This window comes from Hyperolius riggenbachi, chromosome 5, assembly GCF_040937935.1.
Source record: "Hyperolius riggenbachi isolate aHypRig1 chromosome 5, aHypRig1.pri, whole genome shotgun sequence".
Classification (NCBI taxonomy): domain Eukaryota; kingdom Metazoa; phylum Chordata; class Amphibia; order Anura; family Hyperoliidae; genus Hyperolius; species Hyperolius riggenbachi.
In genome coordinates this window covers 154,950,497-154,968,517 of record NC_090650.1, presented here as the reverse complement: position 1 = coordinate 154,968,517, position 18,021 = coordinate 154,950,497, and the positions used below count along the sequence as shown (strand labels likewise).

Genomic DNA, 18,021 nt, shown 5'->3' with positions numbered 1-18,021 from the left:
GTGAGGTGCCAGAATCAGAGCAGGAGGAGGAAGATATGTCACGGTTCCGTGTGGAAGCTGACGAAGATGAGGTGTTCTGTGTTAAATAGTCAACTATGTCCTGACAATTTTGGGAGTTGATGACACGTGCCTTCTGAACACTGTACTTTGGTCCAGGGCTGCACAAAATCACGTCAGCACTACCTCGAACAGACCTGCCAGGTGGCCTGCCTCTGCCTTTTGTTTTGACCATATTGGGGGGGATGAAGTGAAAGGTATGCACTGGCTTGACTAATACAATGTGCAGTCACACAGATACAGTGAAAGGTATACACTGACTTCTGGTATAATACAATGTGCAGTCACACAGATGCAGTGAAAGGTATACTCTGACTGCTGGTATAATGCAATGTGCAGTCACATAGATGCAGTGAAAGGTATACACTGACTGCTGGGATGATATAATGTGCAGTCACATAGATGCAGTGAAAGGTATGCACTGACTGCTGTATAAAGATGAGACGAATACACTTGAAATCTTATACCGAGAATCTGTTATGGAGGGCAAGTCTGCCATCCATTCCAGTGAAAGGTATGCACTGACTGGTATATCAGCGCTGCGTAATATGTTGGCGCTTTATAAATACAATAAATAAATAAATAAAATAATACAATGTGCAGTTACACAGATGCAGTGAAAGGTATGCACTGACTGGTATAATGTCACAATCGCTTCTGCAGCGTGTACTGCTGGCTGCAGTGGTATTGCGACCCAAGCAGTTCTGATGTCATTACATGCATTTGCTTGCATAGTTTGATTTGCACTCAAACAAGTTGCTGATTCCATCTGCAGTGGCTCTGCAGTTCTGGCCAGCTCAGGATTGAATAATTACCATTCACCTGTGTGGGAATCTGCATGTCTGCTCCCATTGGATGACCTCAGTATAAAGGACTGCTTCCTGCAGTGCTCCATGGGCTATCATAGTTTCAGATCAGTCTGTTACTCTGTCTGGGCCCCCCTCGCTCCTAGATCTCGTGTGGACTGCACTGACTCCTGCAAAGGGGTCAGTGAGTCCTTCTGGTCCTGATCCTGTTTATCAGTATTGGTTACTTTGCTGGTCTTGCATCATATATTGGTTCATCACCGATATATACGCATACTAGCGCGTTTGTTATTTTCCTTGTATTCGTGTTACGTTAATACATCAGTGTCGCTGTTATATACGTACTCGAACTGTTTATATCCTGTGTTCAGTCAGTCAGTTTCTAGCACGCTTTGGTAGGTTGCGCGTGTCGTGATCACCCGTGCTTAGTAAGTTCAGTCCTGTTCCTGTTACTTTGTGTGGATTGCGCTCACTTCTGCATAGAAGTAGCAAATCCTTCCTAGTCCTGTTCCTGTTACCTTGCGTGGATTGCGCTCACTTCTGCATAGAAGTAGCAAATCCTTCCTAGTCCTGTTCCTGTTACTTTGCGTGGATTGCGCTCACTTCTGCGTAGAAGTAGCGAATCCTTCTGAGTCCTGTTTCTTGTATTGCTCCAGTTCCTAGCTAGCGTTCCTTGCTTATGTTATATATCGGTTCATCGCCGATATATACATATGTTAGTCAGTCATTTGTAGCTTCATTGATAGCTGTAATTGTAATACGCTAGGAATATCGTATCCATTGTATTTAAGTATTGTTTGTGGTTGCTCGGATATACGCCTGCTCTGTGCGCCATATCTCCTACGGGAGTCAGTCCTCTCCTCCACTAAACTGGGGATATCCTGGTTCCTTGTGCTAGCGTGTGTACCTCCTTCACATCAAGATATACACCACGTGCTGACTGTGGAGAATATACCACCAAGCGTAACATTATGATAGCCCCATTACAGATCCCCATTGTGAAGGAGACATCCAGCAAATATGACACTGTTTATTATGGTTCCTGTTCATTTAAGAGATTTGAGAAACTTAAAGGGAAGGTCCAAGCAAAATTAAAAAATGAGTTTCACTTACCTGGGGATTCTACCAGCCCCATGCAGCCATCCTGTGCCTTCGTAGTCAGTCACTGCTGCTCCAGTCCCCCGCTGGCAGCTTGCCGACCTCGGAGGTCGGCGGGCCGCATTGCGTACATTTTTACGCATTCCCGCTAGTGCAGCAACATTAACACATACATTTTTACGCATTACTGGTTCAATGCGTAAAAATGTACGCATTGAACCAGTAATGTGTAAAAATGTACTGTATGTGTTAATGATCCTGCACTAGCGGGAATGCGTAAAAATGTACGCAATGCGGCCCGCTGACCTCCGAGGTCGGCAAGCTGCCAGCGGGGGACTGGAGCAGCAGTGACTGACTACGAGGGCACAGGATGGCTGCATGGGGCTGGTAGAAGCCCCAGGTAAGTGAAACTCATTTTTTTATTTTGCTTGAACCTTCCCTTTAATTCTGAAACAGAAAATGAGTTTTTTTCTGAATGTACCAGGTTTCTCGCTAATCCAGAATTCCAGGCTACTCCTGTCAGTACCTGGGCATCCCAGATAGTTTATATCTTTTTTTAAGGGAAAACTGTTTCAGCGGGCTTATGACGTCCCGGATCATACCAACTTGAAAGAGCGTCCGCTGGAATTTCTAGCTTTTGTGATCTATAACTGGCTGCACAAAACTAATTTGCCTTTTCCTTTTAATGAGCTCCTGGCAGCTTGTCAATCAGCTGTTCCTTTAACTGCTTGCAAAAATAATCAGCAAGCAGATAGTTGTACTGATAACTTTCCTTCATCTTTGAATAAATCACCTAAGGCAGCAAGGTATAAAGCCAAGCTTAAACGTTCCAAAAGACGTCTACAATCAGCAGAGTCGTTATCCATAGAGACTGCGCATCAGACCTGTAATGAGACTCTGTCATTAGCAGATAATGAAATTCAGTTACCATTCATGGGAGTCAAATGGACTTATGAGACTACTAGTGAACTTTCGTTGCTAGCCAGGGAGAATAAAGATTCTTGTTTAAATGAATTGTCTGAATATAATTATGAAGACATATTACAGAGTATTGAACAGATCAACTTATTTGTGCAGCAAGGGAAATTTGCATATACTACAGTTCAACACTTGTTACAGGTTTTGGAGATTCTTAGGAATAAGAAATCTGCCAATCGCCTGCTAAATAACCCAATACATGTTCCTGCCACAACCACACCTGTGAACTGTGTTCAGCCTGAATGTTCAGCTGTCGTTAAGTGTGCATGGGATCCTCCATTTGAGAAATGGGAGATTGAAGCGCTGGTCTGTGAATTGGAGAGTGATTCAAGTTCATTCTGTCATTTCTTCAGTGCTAAAAGTGAAGCATTATTGAATGCATGCATTAAGTCTGCCTATAATCTAATAAAAACTGGTGTGTGTGTGTGAGAGATCGTGGAAAAGCCGCCATATGTGCTACTGAGCAGGCGGCTGATTCCGGGGTCCACTGCGGCGGTTTGCAGAAGCGTGTGTTTGGTAGCAGGGCAGAACGCGGAAAAGCCGCCGCATGCAACAACAGTAAGGCGGCTGGTTCTGCGTCCAGCGCGGCGGTTTGCACGCGGCAGCGTGTGTCTGGTGTGGCTGAGTCTGTTAGTGCACATAGACTTAGGAATACACGCGCGCGCGCGCTGAGAGGCAGAATTCTTATACTATGCAGGAAGAGTCAGCTGACCATGCCGATCAGCTGACTCCTGAGCAGGATACTATTGGTTGAGCAATTAGGGGTGGTGCTGGAGAGCAGTACTCCATATATAGTTCCTGCTGGTCACTTGCAACTTGTCTGCCGTTGCGATCACTACGTGGAAGCACTCAGACCTAGTCAGATCCTCAGTGTGTTTGAACCAGGTGGACCTGGGAATCCACACTTAGCTAGATTATTTGAATTGTATTCTGTGTTATACCTTAAGCTAGTTCCAGGGTGTAGAGACCAAGGACCTCACACCCAGCTTAGGGAACTGAGTTATCATCTGTGTTATACTTCAGTCTAGTTCCAGGGTGCTGAGACTACGGACCTTGCACCCAGTCTAGGGAAACTGTATTATCATCTGTGTATTCTTCAGACTAGTTCCGGGGTGCTGAGACCAAGGACCTCACACCCAGAATAGGCATTATATGTTATGACTTATAGCTTTTCTGACTACTCTTCTGTCTTCTGATTCGGTACCTCGTATATCTGATATTCCGTTGCCAGACCCTGCTTGACTTGGATACCGAATCAGCCTTCTGTCTTTGTACTTTATCTGTCAGTGTGTTGCCGACCCGGCGTGCCCGACCTCGAGAGCTATCTCTCCCCTTTAAGAGATAGTCTCCAGATCAGATAGTGACATCCATCATAGGTGTCACTCACTCCTAGGCCCTTCCCGTCTCCAGCCTGACTCCTCCCCTCGGAGAGCCTCAGGCTGCTGGAAGGTTCCTGTGTTCTCAGAGCAGTGTCTCTATATTGTCTATCGCCTGCTCAGCAGGTACATCACTCAAAGTATTACTGTTACACCAAACACTCACATATCCATAGGTGTCCAGAGGTTAGCAATATATCTGATTATCGGTGATACTGCAGATCATCAATAATCGGGTATATATCTGCATTCTTGGTAATACTGCAGATCACCAATAATCAGATTCTCTCTGCGTGCTGACACCAATCGTTACAGTGTGGGTATGACTTTGTGGCTCCATTGATCGATATGTGGGAAATGATTTTGGATGATTTTTATGCGACTCAATCAGTTGCTACCAGGGAAAGCACACTGTCAGTTGGAGATTGTTCCACTTCCTCAGTTCCTGAGGCTCCGCAATACAGTCAGGTGACCTCAGAACTCTGTCTCTGAGTTTTCCAGTTTCACAATTGAACTTGACTCCAGATTCGCAAATTTGGCGTTCTGACCCGCCTGCTTCAGCACCTCTGGCTGATTCCACGAGTGATTCAGAGCTCCTTTTGTGTGAAATTGAAGTTCCTGAATGCCTGCCTTGTCCAGTAAATGTTCCTGTAATTCCACCCTGTACCATGGGTAACTCAGTGTTACTTCCCAGTAAGACAGAAGCTACTGATACTTCCTTAACCTTGCCCTGCACAAATTTCTCAGCAGAGGATCCAGAGGTCCTGCTGACTTCTGAGTCCAGTCTAGCCAGTACTCATGAGTCTTTGTTCAGTGAAACAGAAATCAAAGAATTATTGCCTGCCTCAACAAACACTTCTGTAGAATTTACCTGTGTTGATAAAGATCAATTCCTGTCTGATCCAACAGACACCAATAGATGCACTACATCAGTTCCTGAGTCTCAGCAATTATGCTTGGTAGCCTTAGAACCCCAGTATCTGAATTTTCCAATCTCACAGTTGAAAAGCTATGGTTCAGATTCACAAGCCCTGTGTTCTGATCCTCCTGTTTCTGTACCTTGCTCTAGTTCCACGAATGGTTCTGAGCATCTATCATGTGAACCTAAAATCACAGAATCATTGCCTTGTTCAGAAAATATTCCTGTGAATTCGCCCTGTACCATGAATTGTTCAATTCTTTCCAATGAAACTCAGCTCACAGAATCATTATGCTGTCCAGCAGGTGCTTCCCTGGTTCTGCCCTGCAATATGGACTGTTCAGCAGTGTTGCTCGGATACCTCATTATCCTATTCGAGTTTGGTCGAATTCGGATAGTAAACTATCCGAATTCACTCGAAGTCGGATATCCGATGTAATCGAATATCCGATTCGACCTCGGATATCCGACGTCACTATCCGAGTCTGTATTCGAGTAAAATATTCGAGCTGGCCTTAAATAGCTTGTAAAACTTGTATAGGAGGTCAATGATGCATGAAACCACCTTTTTTATGAAGAAAAACATCAAGTGATTATGTGGTGATGTTGTAGTTATAAAAAAGGTCTCAAAAAAAGTAAATTAACTTCATGAAAAGTGTTTGCATGAGAAGGTGTGTCCAAAATGGTTGTTGGAAGTCTTCATTTACGTCGTCTTCATCTTCTTCTTCTATATCTTCTTCTTCTATATCTTCTTCTTCTTCTTCTTCTATATCTTCTTCTTCTTCTTCTATATCTTCTTCTTTTTCTTCTTCATCTTCTTCTTCTATATCTTCTTCTTCTATATCTTCTTCTTCTTCTATATCTTCTTCTTCTTCTATATCTTCTTCTTCTTCTTCTATATCTTCTTCTTCTATATTTTCTTCTTCTTCTATATCTTCTTCTTCTTCTTCTATATCTTCTTCTTCTATATCTTCTTTTTCTATATAGTCTTCTTCTATATCTTCTTCTTCTTCTATATCTTCTTCTTCTTCTTCTTCTATATCTTCTTCTTCTTCTATATCTTCTTCTTCTTCATCTTCTTCTTTTTCTTCTTCTGTATCTTCTTCTTCTATATCTTCTTCTTCTTCATCTTCTTCTTTTTCTTCTTCTGTATCTTCTTCTTCTATATCTTCTTCATCTTCTTCTATATCTTCTTCTTCTATATCTTCTTCTATATCTTCTTCTTCTTCTATATCTTCTTCTTCTATATCTTCTTCATCTTCTTCTATATCTTCTTCTTCTTCATCTTCTTCTATATCTTCTTCATCTTCTATATCTTCTTCTTCTATATCTTCTTCTTCTTCTATATCTTCTTCATCTTCTTCTATATCTTCTTCTACTATATCTTCTTCTTCTTCATCTTCTTCTTCTTCATCTTCTTCTTCCTCTTCTTCTCTATCATTATATTATGTGTCTTGGTTTTCCTTTCTTTTGTAATATTTTATTTTACTTCATTTGTGGAAATATTTTATAGTAATAACACCATAGTTATATTTGTGTTGATGGCATAATAGGTAGGTAGTGGCACATTGCAAGCCACAGCGCCTTTTTCTGTGTACCCTGGTGGTGGTAAAACACAGACATCAGCAGGAGGAGGAAGTAGTAGTTGCAGGCTTGCAGCTATTTGTAGTGTGTGGTAATAGTCGGTCGGTACTCGGTAGGAGAGTGGGTGGGCAGGTGGCAGTAAAAATAGTTCTTCTTCTGTTCTCCCTGGCAGTGGTAGCAGCACACAGACAGCAGAAGCTCAATGCAGCTACAGGAGGAGGAGTAATGTGTGTCAGGCAGTGTGATGTGACTGACATAATAGGCCCTGGTACCTAGCGGTGGTACCAGGGCCATAAATGAACATCATGAGGTTCTAGACAGCGGTCGTGAAGCCCACATTGTGTCCAATACACAATTGGGACAGCACAGTTGTCAACCTGGACACCTCTAAAATAATTACAATTTTTTTTTTTAATTATTGCAGCTATTGTTGAGCGTAATAGCTGGTGGCGCTTGTGCAGCAGCACCTTGTAATGTGTTCCCTGGCAGCGGAGAGGAGACACAGACAGCAGGAGGAAATATAACAGCAGGCAGCGTGAGGAGGATAAGTGTGTGTGGCAGACTCTCTAAAATAATTACAATTTTTTTTTTCAAATTAATGCAGCTATTTTTGAGCGTAATAGCTGGTGGCGCTTGGGCAGCAGCACCTTGTAATGTGTTCCCTGGCAGTGGAAACACACAGACAGCAGGAGGAAATATAACAGCAGGCAGCGTGAGGAGGATAAGTGTGTGTGGCAGACTGGCATTTGGCAGCAGGCAGGAGGGCAGGCAGCGAGACATAGTAGGCCCTGTGTCCTAGCGGTGGTCCCAGGGCCGTAAATGAACAGCATGAGGTTCCAGACAGCGGTCGTGAAGCCCACATTGTGTCCAATACACAATTGGGACAGCACAGTTTTCAACCCGGACACCTCTAAAATAATTACAATTTTTTTTTCAAATTAATGCAGCTATTTTTGAGCATAATAGCTGGTGGCGCTTGGGCAGCAGCACCTTGTAATGTGTTCCCTGGCAGCGGAGAGGAGACACAGACAGCAGGAGGAAATATAACAGCAGGCAGCGTGAGGAGGATAAGTGTGTGTGGCAGACTGGCATTTGGCAGCAGGCAGGAGGGCAGGCAGCGAGACATAGTAGGCCCTGGGTCCTAGCGGTGGTCCCAGGGCCGTAAATGAAAAGCATGAGGTTCCAGACAGCGGTCGTGAAGCCCACATTGTGTCCAATACACAATTGGGACAGCACAGTTTTCAACCCAGACACCTCTAAAATAATTACAAATTTTTTTTTTCAAATTAATGCAGCTATTTTTGAGCGTAATAGCTGGTGGCGCTTGGGCAGCAGCACCTTGTAATGTGTTCCCTGGCAGTGGAAACACACAGACAGCAGGAGGAAATATAACAGCAGGCAGCGTGAGGAGGATAAGTGTGTGTGGCAGACTGGCATTTGGCAGCAGGCAGGAGGGCAGGCAGCGAGACATAGTAGGCCCTGTGTCCTAGCGGTGGTCCCAGGGCCGTAAATGAACAGCATGAGGTTCCAGACAGCGGTCGTGAAGCCCACATTGTGTCCAATACACAATTGGGACAGCACAGTTTTCAACCCGGACACCTCTAAAATAATTACAATTTTTTTTTTAAAATTAATGCAGCTATTTTTGAGCATAATAGCTGGTGGCGCTTGGGCAGCAGCACCTTGTAATGTGTTCCCTGGCAGCGGAGAGGAGACACAGACAGCAGGAGGAAATATAACAGAAGGCAGCGTGAGGAGGATAAGTGTGTGTGGCAGACTGGCATTTGGCAGCAGGCAGGAGGGCAGGCAGCGAGACATAGTAGGCCCTGGGTCCTAGCGGTGGTCCCAGGGCCGTAAATGAACAGCATGAGGTTCCAGACAGCGGTCGTGAAGCCCACATTGTGTCCAATACACAATTGGGACAGCACAGTTTTCAACCCGGACACCTCTAAAATAATTACAAATTTTTTTTTTAAAATTAATGCACCTATTTGAGCGTAATAGCTGGTGGCGCTTGGGCAGCAGCACCTTGTAATGTGTTCCCTGGCAGCGGAGAGGAGACACAGACAGCAGGAGGAAATATAACAGCAGGCAGCGTGAGGAGGATAAGTGTGTGTGGCAGACTGGCATTTGGCAGCAGGCAGGAGGGCAGGCAGCGAGACATAGTAGGCCCTGGGTCCTAGCGGTGGTTCCAGGGCCGTAAATACACAGCATGAGGTTCCAGACAGCGGTCGTGAAGCCCACATTGTGTCCAATACACAATTGGGACAGCACAGTTTTCAACCCGGACACCTCTAAAATAATTACAATTTTTTTTTTTCAAATTAATGCAGCTATTTTTGAGCGTAATAGCTGGTGGCGCTTGGGCAGCAGCACCTTGTAATGTGTTCCCTGGCAGCGGAGAGGAGACACAGACAGCAGGAGGAAATATAACAGCAGGCAGCGTGAGGAGGATAATTGTGTGTGGCAGACTGGCATTTAGCAGCAGGCAGGAGGGCAGGCAGCGAGACATAGTAGGCCCTGGGTCCTAGCGGTGGTTCCAGGGCTGTAAATACAAAGCATGAGGTTCCAGACAGCGGTCGTGAAGCCCACATTGTGTCCAATACACAATTGGGACAGCACAGTTTTCAACCCGGACACCTCTAAAATAATTACAATTTTTTTTTTCAAATTAATGCAGCTATTTTTGAGCGTAATAGCTGGTGGCGCTTGGGCAGCAGCACCTTGTAATGTGTTCCCTGGCAGTGGAAACACACAGACAGCAGGAGGAAATATAACAGCAGGCAGCGTGAGGAGGATAAGTGTGTGTGGCAGACTGGCATTTGGCAGCAGGCAGGAGGGCAGGCAGCGAGACATAGTAGGCCCTGGGTCCTAGCGGTGGTCCCAGGGCCGTAAATACACAGCATGAGGTTCCAGACAGCGGTCGTGAAGCCCACATTATGTCCAATACACAATTGGGACAGCACAGTTTTCAACCCGGACACCTCTAAAATAATTACAATTTTTTTTTTTCAAATTAATGCAGCTATTTTTGAGCGTAATAGCTGGTGGCGCTTGGGCAGCAGCACCTTGTAATGTGTTCCCTGGCAGCGGAGAGGAAACACAGACAGCAGGAGGAAATATAACAGCAGGCAGTGTGAGGAGGATAAGTGTGTGTGGCAGACTGGCATTTGGCAGCAGGCAGGAGGGCAGGCAGCGAGACATAGTAGGCCCTGGGTCCTAGCGGTGGTTCCAGGGCTGTAAATACAAAGCATGAGGTTCCAGACAGCGGTCATGAAGCCCACATTGTGTCCAATACACAATTGGGACAGCACAGTTTTCAACCCGGACACCTCTAAAATAATTACAATTTTTTTTTTTCAAATTAATGCAGCTATTTTTGAGCGTAATAGCTGGTGGTGCTTGGGCAGCAGCACCTTGTAATGTGTTCCCTGGCAGTGGAGACACAGACAGCAGGATGAAATATAACAGCAGCAGCAGCAGGTGTATGTGTGTGTGGCAGTCGTCACTTCATGTACCCCTCTCGCCGACAACAGGGGCCATGGATTCGCCTTCCACCCAAGCCTGGTTCATTTTGAGAAACGTCTGGCTGTCCACAGACTTGTGAGACAGACGAGATGGCTTCTCAGTGACGACTCCACCGGCTGCACTGAAGCAACGCTCTGACAGTACGCTGGAAGGAGGGCAGGAGAGCACTTCCAGGGCGTACTGCGCAATACTCCATGGGATCCACAGGGGCCACGCTGTCAAGCCCGCTGAAGGACCCCATATAGTCAGCCACCATGCGGGTCAAGCGCTGCCTGTGACTGGAGAAGGATGCTGCTGCAGGCACCTTCTATCTAGTCCTTGGCAGCTCTACACTCATGTAGAGCTCTTGGGTCAGAGACAGCAGGTCTGTGGTGCGCGAGCGCTTGCTGCTGGTGGATGCAGGCACCTGCTGCTGCCTCTGTGCTGGCTGGAAAGTGGGGGTGGATGGCTCAGGGAAGGCTTCCTGCAAGCGCTCAACAAGGGACAGCTGCAAATCCCTCATTTGTTGCGCACGGTCTCCTCCTGCAGGCAGGAGCTGGCTGAGCTCCCCCTTCAGACGTGGGTCCAGCATCATGCAGATCCAGATGTCCTCCCTCTGCTTCATCTGGATCACCCTTGGGTCCTTGTGCAGGCACCTCAGCATGTGCGCTGCCATTGGGAACAGTCTGGCCACGTCTGTTGGCACATCATCGGCAGCCCCAGAGCCGACATTGCTGTCCTCCTCTGCCTCCTCCACCTCATCCTCTCTCCACCCCCGCACCAGCTCAGCTGCGCTCTGCTGCTCCCCCTCATCAGCAGCAAGGTCAGGGACCTCCACCAACTCTGAGCCCTCCTCCTCAGAGGTGGCCTGTGAAGCTGCCTGCAGCTCCTGCTGGTCCAAGGCTGCCGCTCCCTCTTCCACCAGTGCATACAGGGCCATGTCCAGCACACACACCAAGGGGACCCACTCGCACACCATTGCATGGTCCCTGCTCACCATGTTGGTGGCCTGCAGGAAGGGTGCCAGGACTGAGCACACCTGCTGCATGTGCCCCCAGTCCTCCGTGGAGATGATGGACGGGAGGTTGGTGGCGGCACGCCAAGTTGCAGTGAGGGAGGCAACTGTTGCTCGTGCAACGTACTGGCTGACAGCCTGCCTCTGTTCAACCAGACGCTCCAACATCGCCAGAGTGGAGTTCCAGCAAGTTGGAACATCGAGCATGAGCCGGTGCTGTGGCAGGTGCAGCTCCTTCTCCATCTCTTCCAGGCTCGCCACGGCTGCAGGTGAGTGCCGGAAGTGACGCACAACCTTCCTTGCTGCCTCAAGGAGTCGGTCCATCCCCTGGTAGGTCCGCAGGAACTTTTGGACTACCAGGTTCAGGACGTGCGCCAGGCAGGGGATGTGGGTCAGGTCTCCCCTGCTGATGGCAGCGACCAGGTTTGCCCCATTGTCGGACACCACCTCTCCGACTCTGAGGCCTCTGGGGGTCAGCCAATTCCTCTCCTGCTCTCAGAGTTTGGCCAGGACGTGGTTCGCCGTCAGTTTGGTCTTCCCCAGGCTGACCAATTCCAGCAGCGCTTGGCAGTGGCGGGGCTTCACGCTGCTGCTGAGGCGGGGGGTTTGGGCTGGTGTGGCGGAGGATGGAAGCGGATCAGAGGAACCTGCTGCTGTTCCGCTGACCCTGCATGGTGGCACAACCCACTGCGTTGTTGGTGCTGGTGCTGCTCTGGCAGTGCCGGCCGATGCTGCTCCCCCCTCCTCACCCCCTTCCACCAAGCTGACCCAATGCGCAGTGAAGGACAGATAGCGGCCTTTCCCAAACCGGCTGCTCCACGAGTCCATGGTGACATGGACCCGTTGACCCACCGCGTGCTCCAGCCCTCTCCCGACATTGGCCATCACAGAGAGGTGAAGTGCAGGGATGGCCGTGCGTGCAAAATAATGTCGGCTGGGGATTGGCCAATCGGGGGCTGCACACATCAGGAGCGCATGCATGTCGCTCCCCTCCTGCACAAGGGAATAAGGCAGGAGTTGGGAGCACATGGCCCGTGCCAGCAAGCCGTTCAGCTGACGCACGCGACGGCTGCTGGGAGGCAGAACCCTGACCACCCCCTGGAAGGTGTCGCTGAGCAGGGTCTGGCGAGGTCTTTTGCTGGCACGGGAAGCAGTGGAGGGAGCAGAGGAGGCCACTGAGGACTGGCTGCCAGAACAGGCCTCAGTGTCGGCGGCAGGAGTTGCAGAGGGAGGAGGAGCAGTGCGTTGCTGACGCACTCCTGCTGCCGATGGCTTCGCAGTGGTGGCGGGTCTGCCACTGCCACTGCCAGCTTCTTTCAACTTCACGAACTCCTCATGCTCGTGAAAGTGTTTCCCTGCAAGGTGGTTGACCAGAGAGGTGGTGCCAAACGCAGAGGGCTCCTTCCCTCTGCTGAGCTGCTTGCGGCACTGGTTGCAGGTGGCATACTTGCACTCCAAATATGGAAGGGTGAAAAAATTCCATATTGGGGAGGTGAAGTTGCCCCTTCGGCTGGAAGGTGCTGCTCTGGTCTCCCTGTGGTGGTTAGGGGGGGGTTCTTGGTGCGGCTGGTGGTGGCACTGGCAGAACTCGTCTCCTGATCAGCACGCTGTGTGGCCTGCATACCACGCCCACTTGTGATCCTGCCCATGCCTGCGATGCTGATCCTTCTAGCAAGGCCCGCAGACGCATCCTCCTCCTCCTCCTCAGAGCTGATGACATCCCCACTCCCAGGACCTGGCAACCAGTCTTTGTCCTGCTCCCTGTTATCATCATCCTCCCCCTCCACAAACATGTCCTGCTGGGCTCCCCCAAACTCCCCTTCTGCATGCATGGGCGGATGGACAGTCACCACTGTCTGACTGTCCAAAGCATCATCCCCCAAAGTGCCCATGAGCATTCCTTCCTCTGCCAATTCTTCCGCAACAGCACTCCATACCTTCTCTGTGCTTGGGGTCCATAAGAAGGTGCTGAGTGACAGGGTGCTGGTGTCGCCCGCTGGGGCTGGAGAACTGCACTCCTCCTCCTCTCCCCCAGGCAGTGCTGGGCGGCTGCTGCTGCTCTTGCGAACAGGAGTGGTGGCGGCTGTGGAGGACTCTGTTCCAGAGCTAATGGTGGCCTGCTCATCCACCATCAGTTCCACCACAGCGTCTGCGTCCTTCTCCTCAATAGGACGGCTACGACCTGGCGGTGGGAGGAACATCTGGGCCACACGCTGCTGCTGCTGCTGTGTCTCTGCAGCGTGACTCCCAGCTGTTGGGCGGCCAAGGCCAGTGGCTAACGGCGGAATAGCCACTGGTGTAGACGCGCATGGTGGTGGTGGCGCAGCTGCCACGCCCACGACCTCCTCTCTTGGCGATGCCCTTGCTGCCCCTGCCCAGACCGCGGCTGCCAGTGCCAGACATTGTATATTTTTAATATTATACAAATGAAAAAAAAAACGTATGTATGTAAAGGCGGGTGGGACAAGTGGGGTACTTTAATGGGGTGGGACTGGTGGTGGTGGGTGTGTGAGGTGACGGACAGGTGTACTCTACAGCAGAGATCGGTGTAGCGCTAACGAGAGAGTGCGCACTGCGCACACAAAGACCCTAGCTGACTGACGGTGTCCCTATACACAGACTACAGTACAGTACAAGTCAGCAAATACACAATAGAAGTAATAAACAATAGGATGGGTGTAGAACTAACGAGAGGGTGCGGACAGCGCAGACGTGCACTGACTGCGCACACAAAGACCCTAGGTAACGCGGTGACGGACGGTACCTATACACAGACTAGAGTACACTACTACAGTACTAACTAAACAATAGAAGAATCTAGCTAAACAATACAACAGGTGTGACTAGATTACAGAGAGCAGATACAGCAGGACAGGTATAGCAGTAAAGCTGGGCCTTGCTAACTATAAAATAGTACAATATCTATCTAACACAGAAGTAGTACAGTAAGGACAGGTGAGAGCACAGGTGAGGTGAGGTAACTAGAGACTAGAGCAAGAGCACAGAGCAGGGCAGGCACAGGGCCTAGCTGCTGGCTGCAGGCCTGCAGCAGCAGCACCAGTGACAGACTCTCCCTCCCTAGTCCCTAATCACACAACCTAAACTGCCTAAAATACAATCTATCTACAATACAAAGTGTAGCACTGACTCCCACAGGAGCTGCTGTAAGAGTTGGGTTCTCCTACTGTCCCCAGTGATGACCCGTCCTGTGAAAGGACCCTCTAATACTCCGACACACCAATAACTATAAGGGGTTTTATTAGGGGCAGACAAGATGCCCTGTGAGAAGGGTGTGGGCAAACAGGGTTCACAATGGTATAGGGGTACAATGGCATCAGATAAAAGCAACAGCTTAGTGACAATGGGTTAGTGAAGCAAAAATAGCAGTTCAATAGTGCAACAGTCATAAATAGAGTTTGTTCCCCTGTCCACCCGTGAAGAGACTCTGCCCCTTAATGCACTGGGTGAGAGAGAGACAAAACTGCTGTACAATTCTTAACAATCAAACAGGCAAACAGTTATATGCAATTCACACAAATAGCAGAGGAGGTGCAACTAGCTACTGCACTTAGCTAAAACATTTCAAACCCTGACTAACCACTGGCCAGTGGTGAAACTGCTATAAAGTCTGCTAGCGGTGGGGCCCATTCAAGTTACAGTTGGAGCGCTCAGACCTTCAAGAGAAGGTATTTGTAATCCACATGGCACGACCAGCTCTCCAAAAGACTCTGAGCTGAGAGGGGCAGTGGTCCCTTCTCGCTCGCCAGGCGAAGGCACAATTAAACGCAAAGTACTGTGGCCACAGGCCCCTCACCCATCTAGTCGCTGCAGCAAGAAACCTTCAGTAATGGCTTGTCCTCTGGGCTGGGTGAGATGATTCCTCCTGTCTGGTCGCTGGTGGCTTGATGATTCCTCCTGTCTGGTCGCTGGTGGCTTGTTTCGCGTCCAACTCCTTGCTATCCTGGCTTCAAAGCATCAATTGGAGCCTGATTGTACTCCTCTTTCTGCCCTGGTCCGTTCCTCTGAACCACAAGAAGATCGCTTACGCAGAGGCTGGGACAGAGAGATCCACACGTCTCTCCAGCCTCTCTCCTTTGTCCTTTTTTCCTTTGTTCTCCCTCTCTCTCTTGCCCTTCCCCCATCACCCCCCTTTGTCCACTTCCTTTAGCTCTGAAAGAGGGGTCAGGTTTCCATCGTGTGGTGGGTATAAATATTGCAGTCTCAATCCACTGATGTTACACTCTCCCCCCACTGAAAGTCTTTGGTCCCCAAAGAACAAAGTTTTAACTACAAATTAACTTAATACCTACATGTAACTAGGTAACTGAAGCTATCCTGAGTTGTGGGCAGTGGGACTTCCCACCATGGTGTGTCGGGTACAGGGCAGGAGGTATCACACACTGGTACAGTGGTCTGATGGACTTGTGTCTCAGTAGATCTGCAGACGGTGGTGATGGCTTCTTCAGAACTGTTTCCTCTGGAGTCATATGTCAACCTCAGGGGAGGTTTGATTTGTCGCTTGGTTCTCTGCTCCATAGGCTCTAGGGGTTCTCTGGCAGGGAATTCAGTTACAACCTCTCTCGCGGGGATTCTGTTACAATCTCCCGAGGTGGCATTGATGGGGCCTCAGCAATAGTTTGGGTCTCTCCTTCCTCTTCAAGCTCAGTGGGTACCTGTTCTGGCCCCTCCTCAACCTGGGCCTGTGGTATGAATTCTTGTGCATCAGCTCTTAATGGCCTAGAGTAGGTGTCCTCTATAGGCGGTGTGGAAACAATGGGGTCAAACCGCCACAGCCATTCCATCTCCAGGTCCTCTTCCTCGTCATCCTCTTCTTCCTCTGCAGTAGAAGGCAATTGTGACCGAGTTACTGGGGTTCGTTTAGGCAGGGATGGTTCACGTGGAGGGGGCACCCGCACTGTTTCATTCAGTGGTAGAAGGTGATTGCGGTGCCAAGTCTTCAAGGGCCCTGTCTTCCCCTCTGGACGGAGCTGATACACTGGAAGGCCGGGCAACCGTGCACAAACAATGTATGGCTGTGAGCTCCACCGGTCAGCTAACTTCTGCTTCCCATGAAGGCCCAGGTTCCTCAATAACACCCGGTCACCCGGTTGTAAGTCATGGACCCGAACCCTCAGATCATATCTCCTCTTGTTTTGCTGTTCCCGAATATTGGAAGCACTTTGGGCCTTTTCATAGGCAGTTTTCAGGTTCCTCCGAAGTCGGTCAACATAGCCTTTATGAGATGCAGCTGAAGTCCCATCAGTGGAGGTGCCAAAGGCAAGATCTACTGGTAGTCGAGCTTCTCTCCCAAACATTAGCATGTAAGGTGAATATCCTGTCGTATCGTGCTTTGTGCTGTTGTACGCATGGACCACTGCTGAGACATATTTACTCCAGTGCTGCTTCTTTTCAGAGGTAAGTGTCCCTAACATATTCAAAAGTGTGCGATTGAACCGCTCGGGTTGCGGATCGCCCTGGGGGTGGTAAGGAGTAGTCCGTGACTTTTGCACCCCCACCACTTGCAATAACTCTTTGATGAGTTTACTCTCAAAGTCTCGACCTTGGTCTGAATGAAGCTGCTGCGGTAGACCATAATGGACAAAGAACTTCTCTACTAGGACTTTGGCTACTGTGGAAGCTTTTTGGTCCCTTGTGGGGAAAGCTTGGGCGTATCGGGTAAAGTGATCAGTCACCACTAAGATACTTCCTTGTCCGCTCATATCTGGTTCCAGGCACAGGAAATCCATGCATACCAACTCCATGGGGCCTTGGCTCTGTAGGTGACCCATTGGGGCAGATCTAGTGGGCAAGGTCTTTCGTTGTATACACCGCAGACATGAGTGGCAGTAGCTTTCTATTTCAGCCCTCATACAGGGCCAGTAGAATCTATCTTTGACTAGGCCGAGAGTCCTCTCTGCTCCCAAATGACCATGGTCATCATGCAAGGCCACTAGTATTGTCTCTCTGTGTTTTTTCAGGAAGGAATAACTGCCACTTTTCTTCCAGATCATCAACAGGAGCTCTACGGTAGACCAGTCCGTCTCGGAGCTGTAGCCGATTCCATTCTCTGTAAACCATCTTGGCCTTCTCAACAGATTCAGTTTGCAGGAGCTCTGGTCGTTGGCTTTCTAGGGCCTCCAGGGTCAGTCGGCAGAGGGGATCTTCTGACTGGTCCTGCTTCAGATCCTTTTTTCTAAGGATGGGCAAGCTCCCATCCTTCAATTGGGTCAGGTTGCAGTAGAGTTTGGGGACCCCTTTTGTACTGACTCCAACAACTTCAGCCCCTGTCACTCCTCTGACCCAATGTTCTGCCCCCTGGCACAAGGCTTGTATCCCTTCTGGGGTCAGCTGAGTCCAGTCTCTTTCCGAAGCTCCAGTGTTATGAGGCCTTCTGGACAGGGCATCAGCATCTCTGTTCCCCACTCCTGGTCGATACTTCAAGCTGAAGCGGAACTCAGCCAGTGCAGCTAGCCATCTGTGTCCTGTAGCATCTAACTTAGCAGTAGTGAGGATGTAGGTGAGTGGGTTGTTGTCTGTCTTGACTACAAATTCAGCCCCATACAGGTAGTCCCTAAGCTTGTCTACTACTGCCCATTTAAGAGCCAAGAACTCCAGCTTGTGGGTAGGATAGTTCTTCTCAGATGGGGAGAGACTTCGACTCACATAAGCAACAGGTCTTAG

The 18,021-nt window shown here is 49.0% G+C and overlaps 1 protein-coding gene across 1 annotated transcript in view; it reads right to left on the bottom strand.

Moving 5' to 3' along the window:
- The window catches only part of LOC137519334 (uncharacterized), a 78,958-nt gene extending 63,082 nt beyond the window's left edge, over window positions 1-15,876 (bottom strand). Inside the window, exon 1 of the mRNA XM_068238288.1 lies at window positions 15,748-15,876. Coding sequence (XP_068094389.1) covers window positions 15,748-15,876 — 129 coding nt within the window. The remainder of the gene's footprint in view (window positions 1-15,747) is intronic.
- Window positions 15,877-18,021: the final 2,145 nt, after the last annotated feature.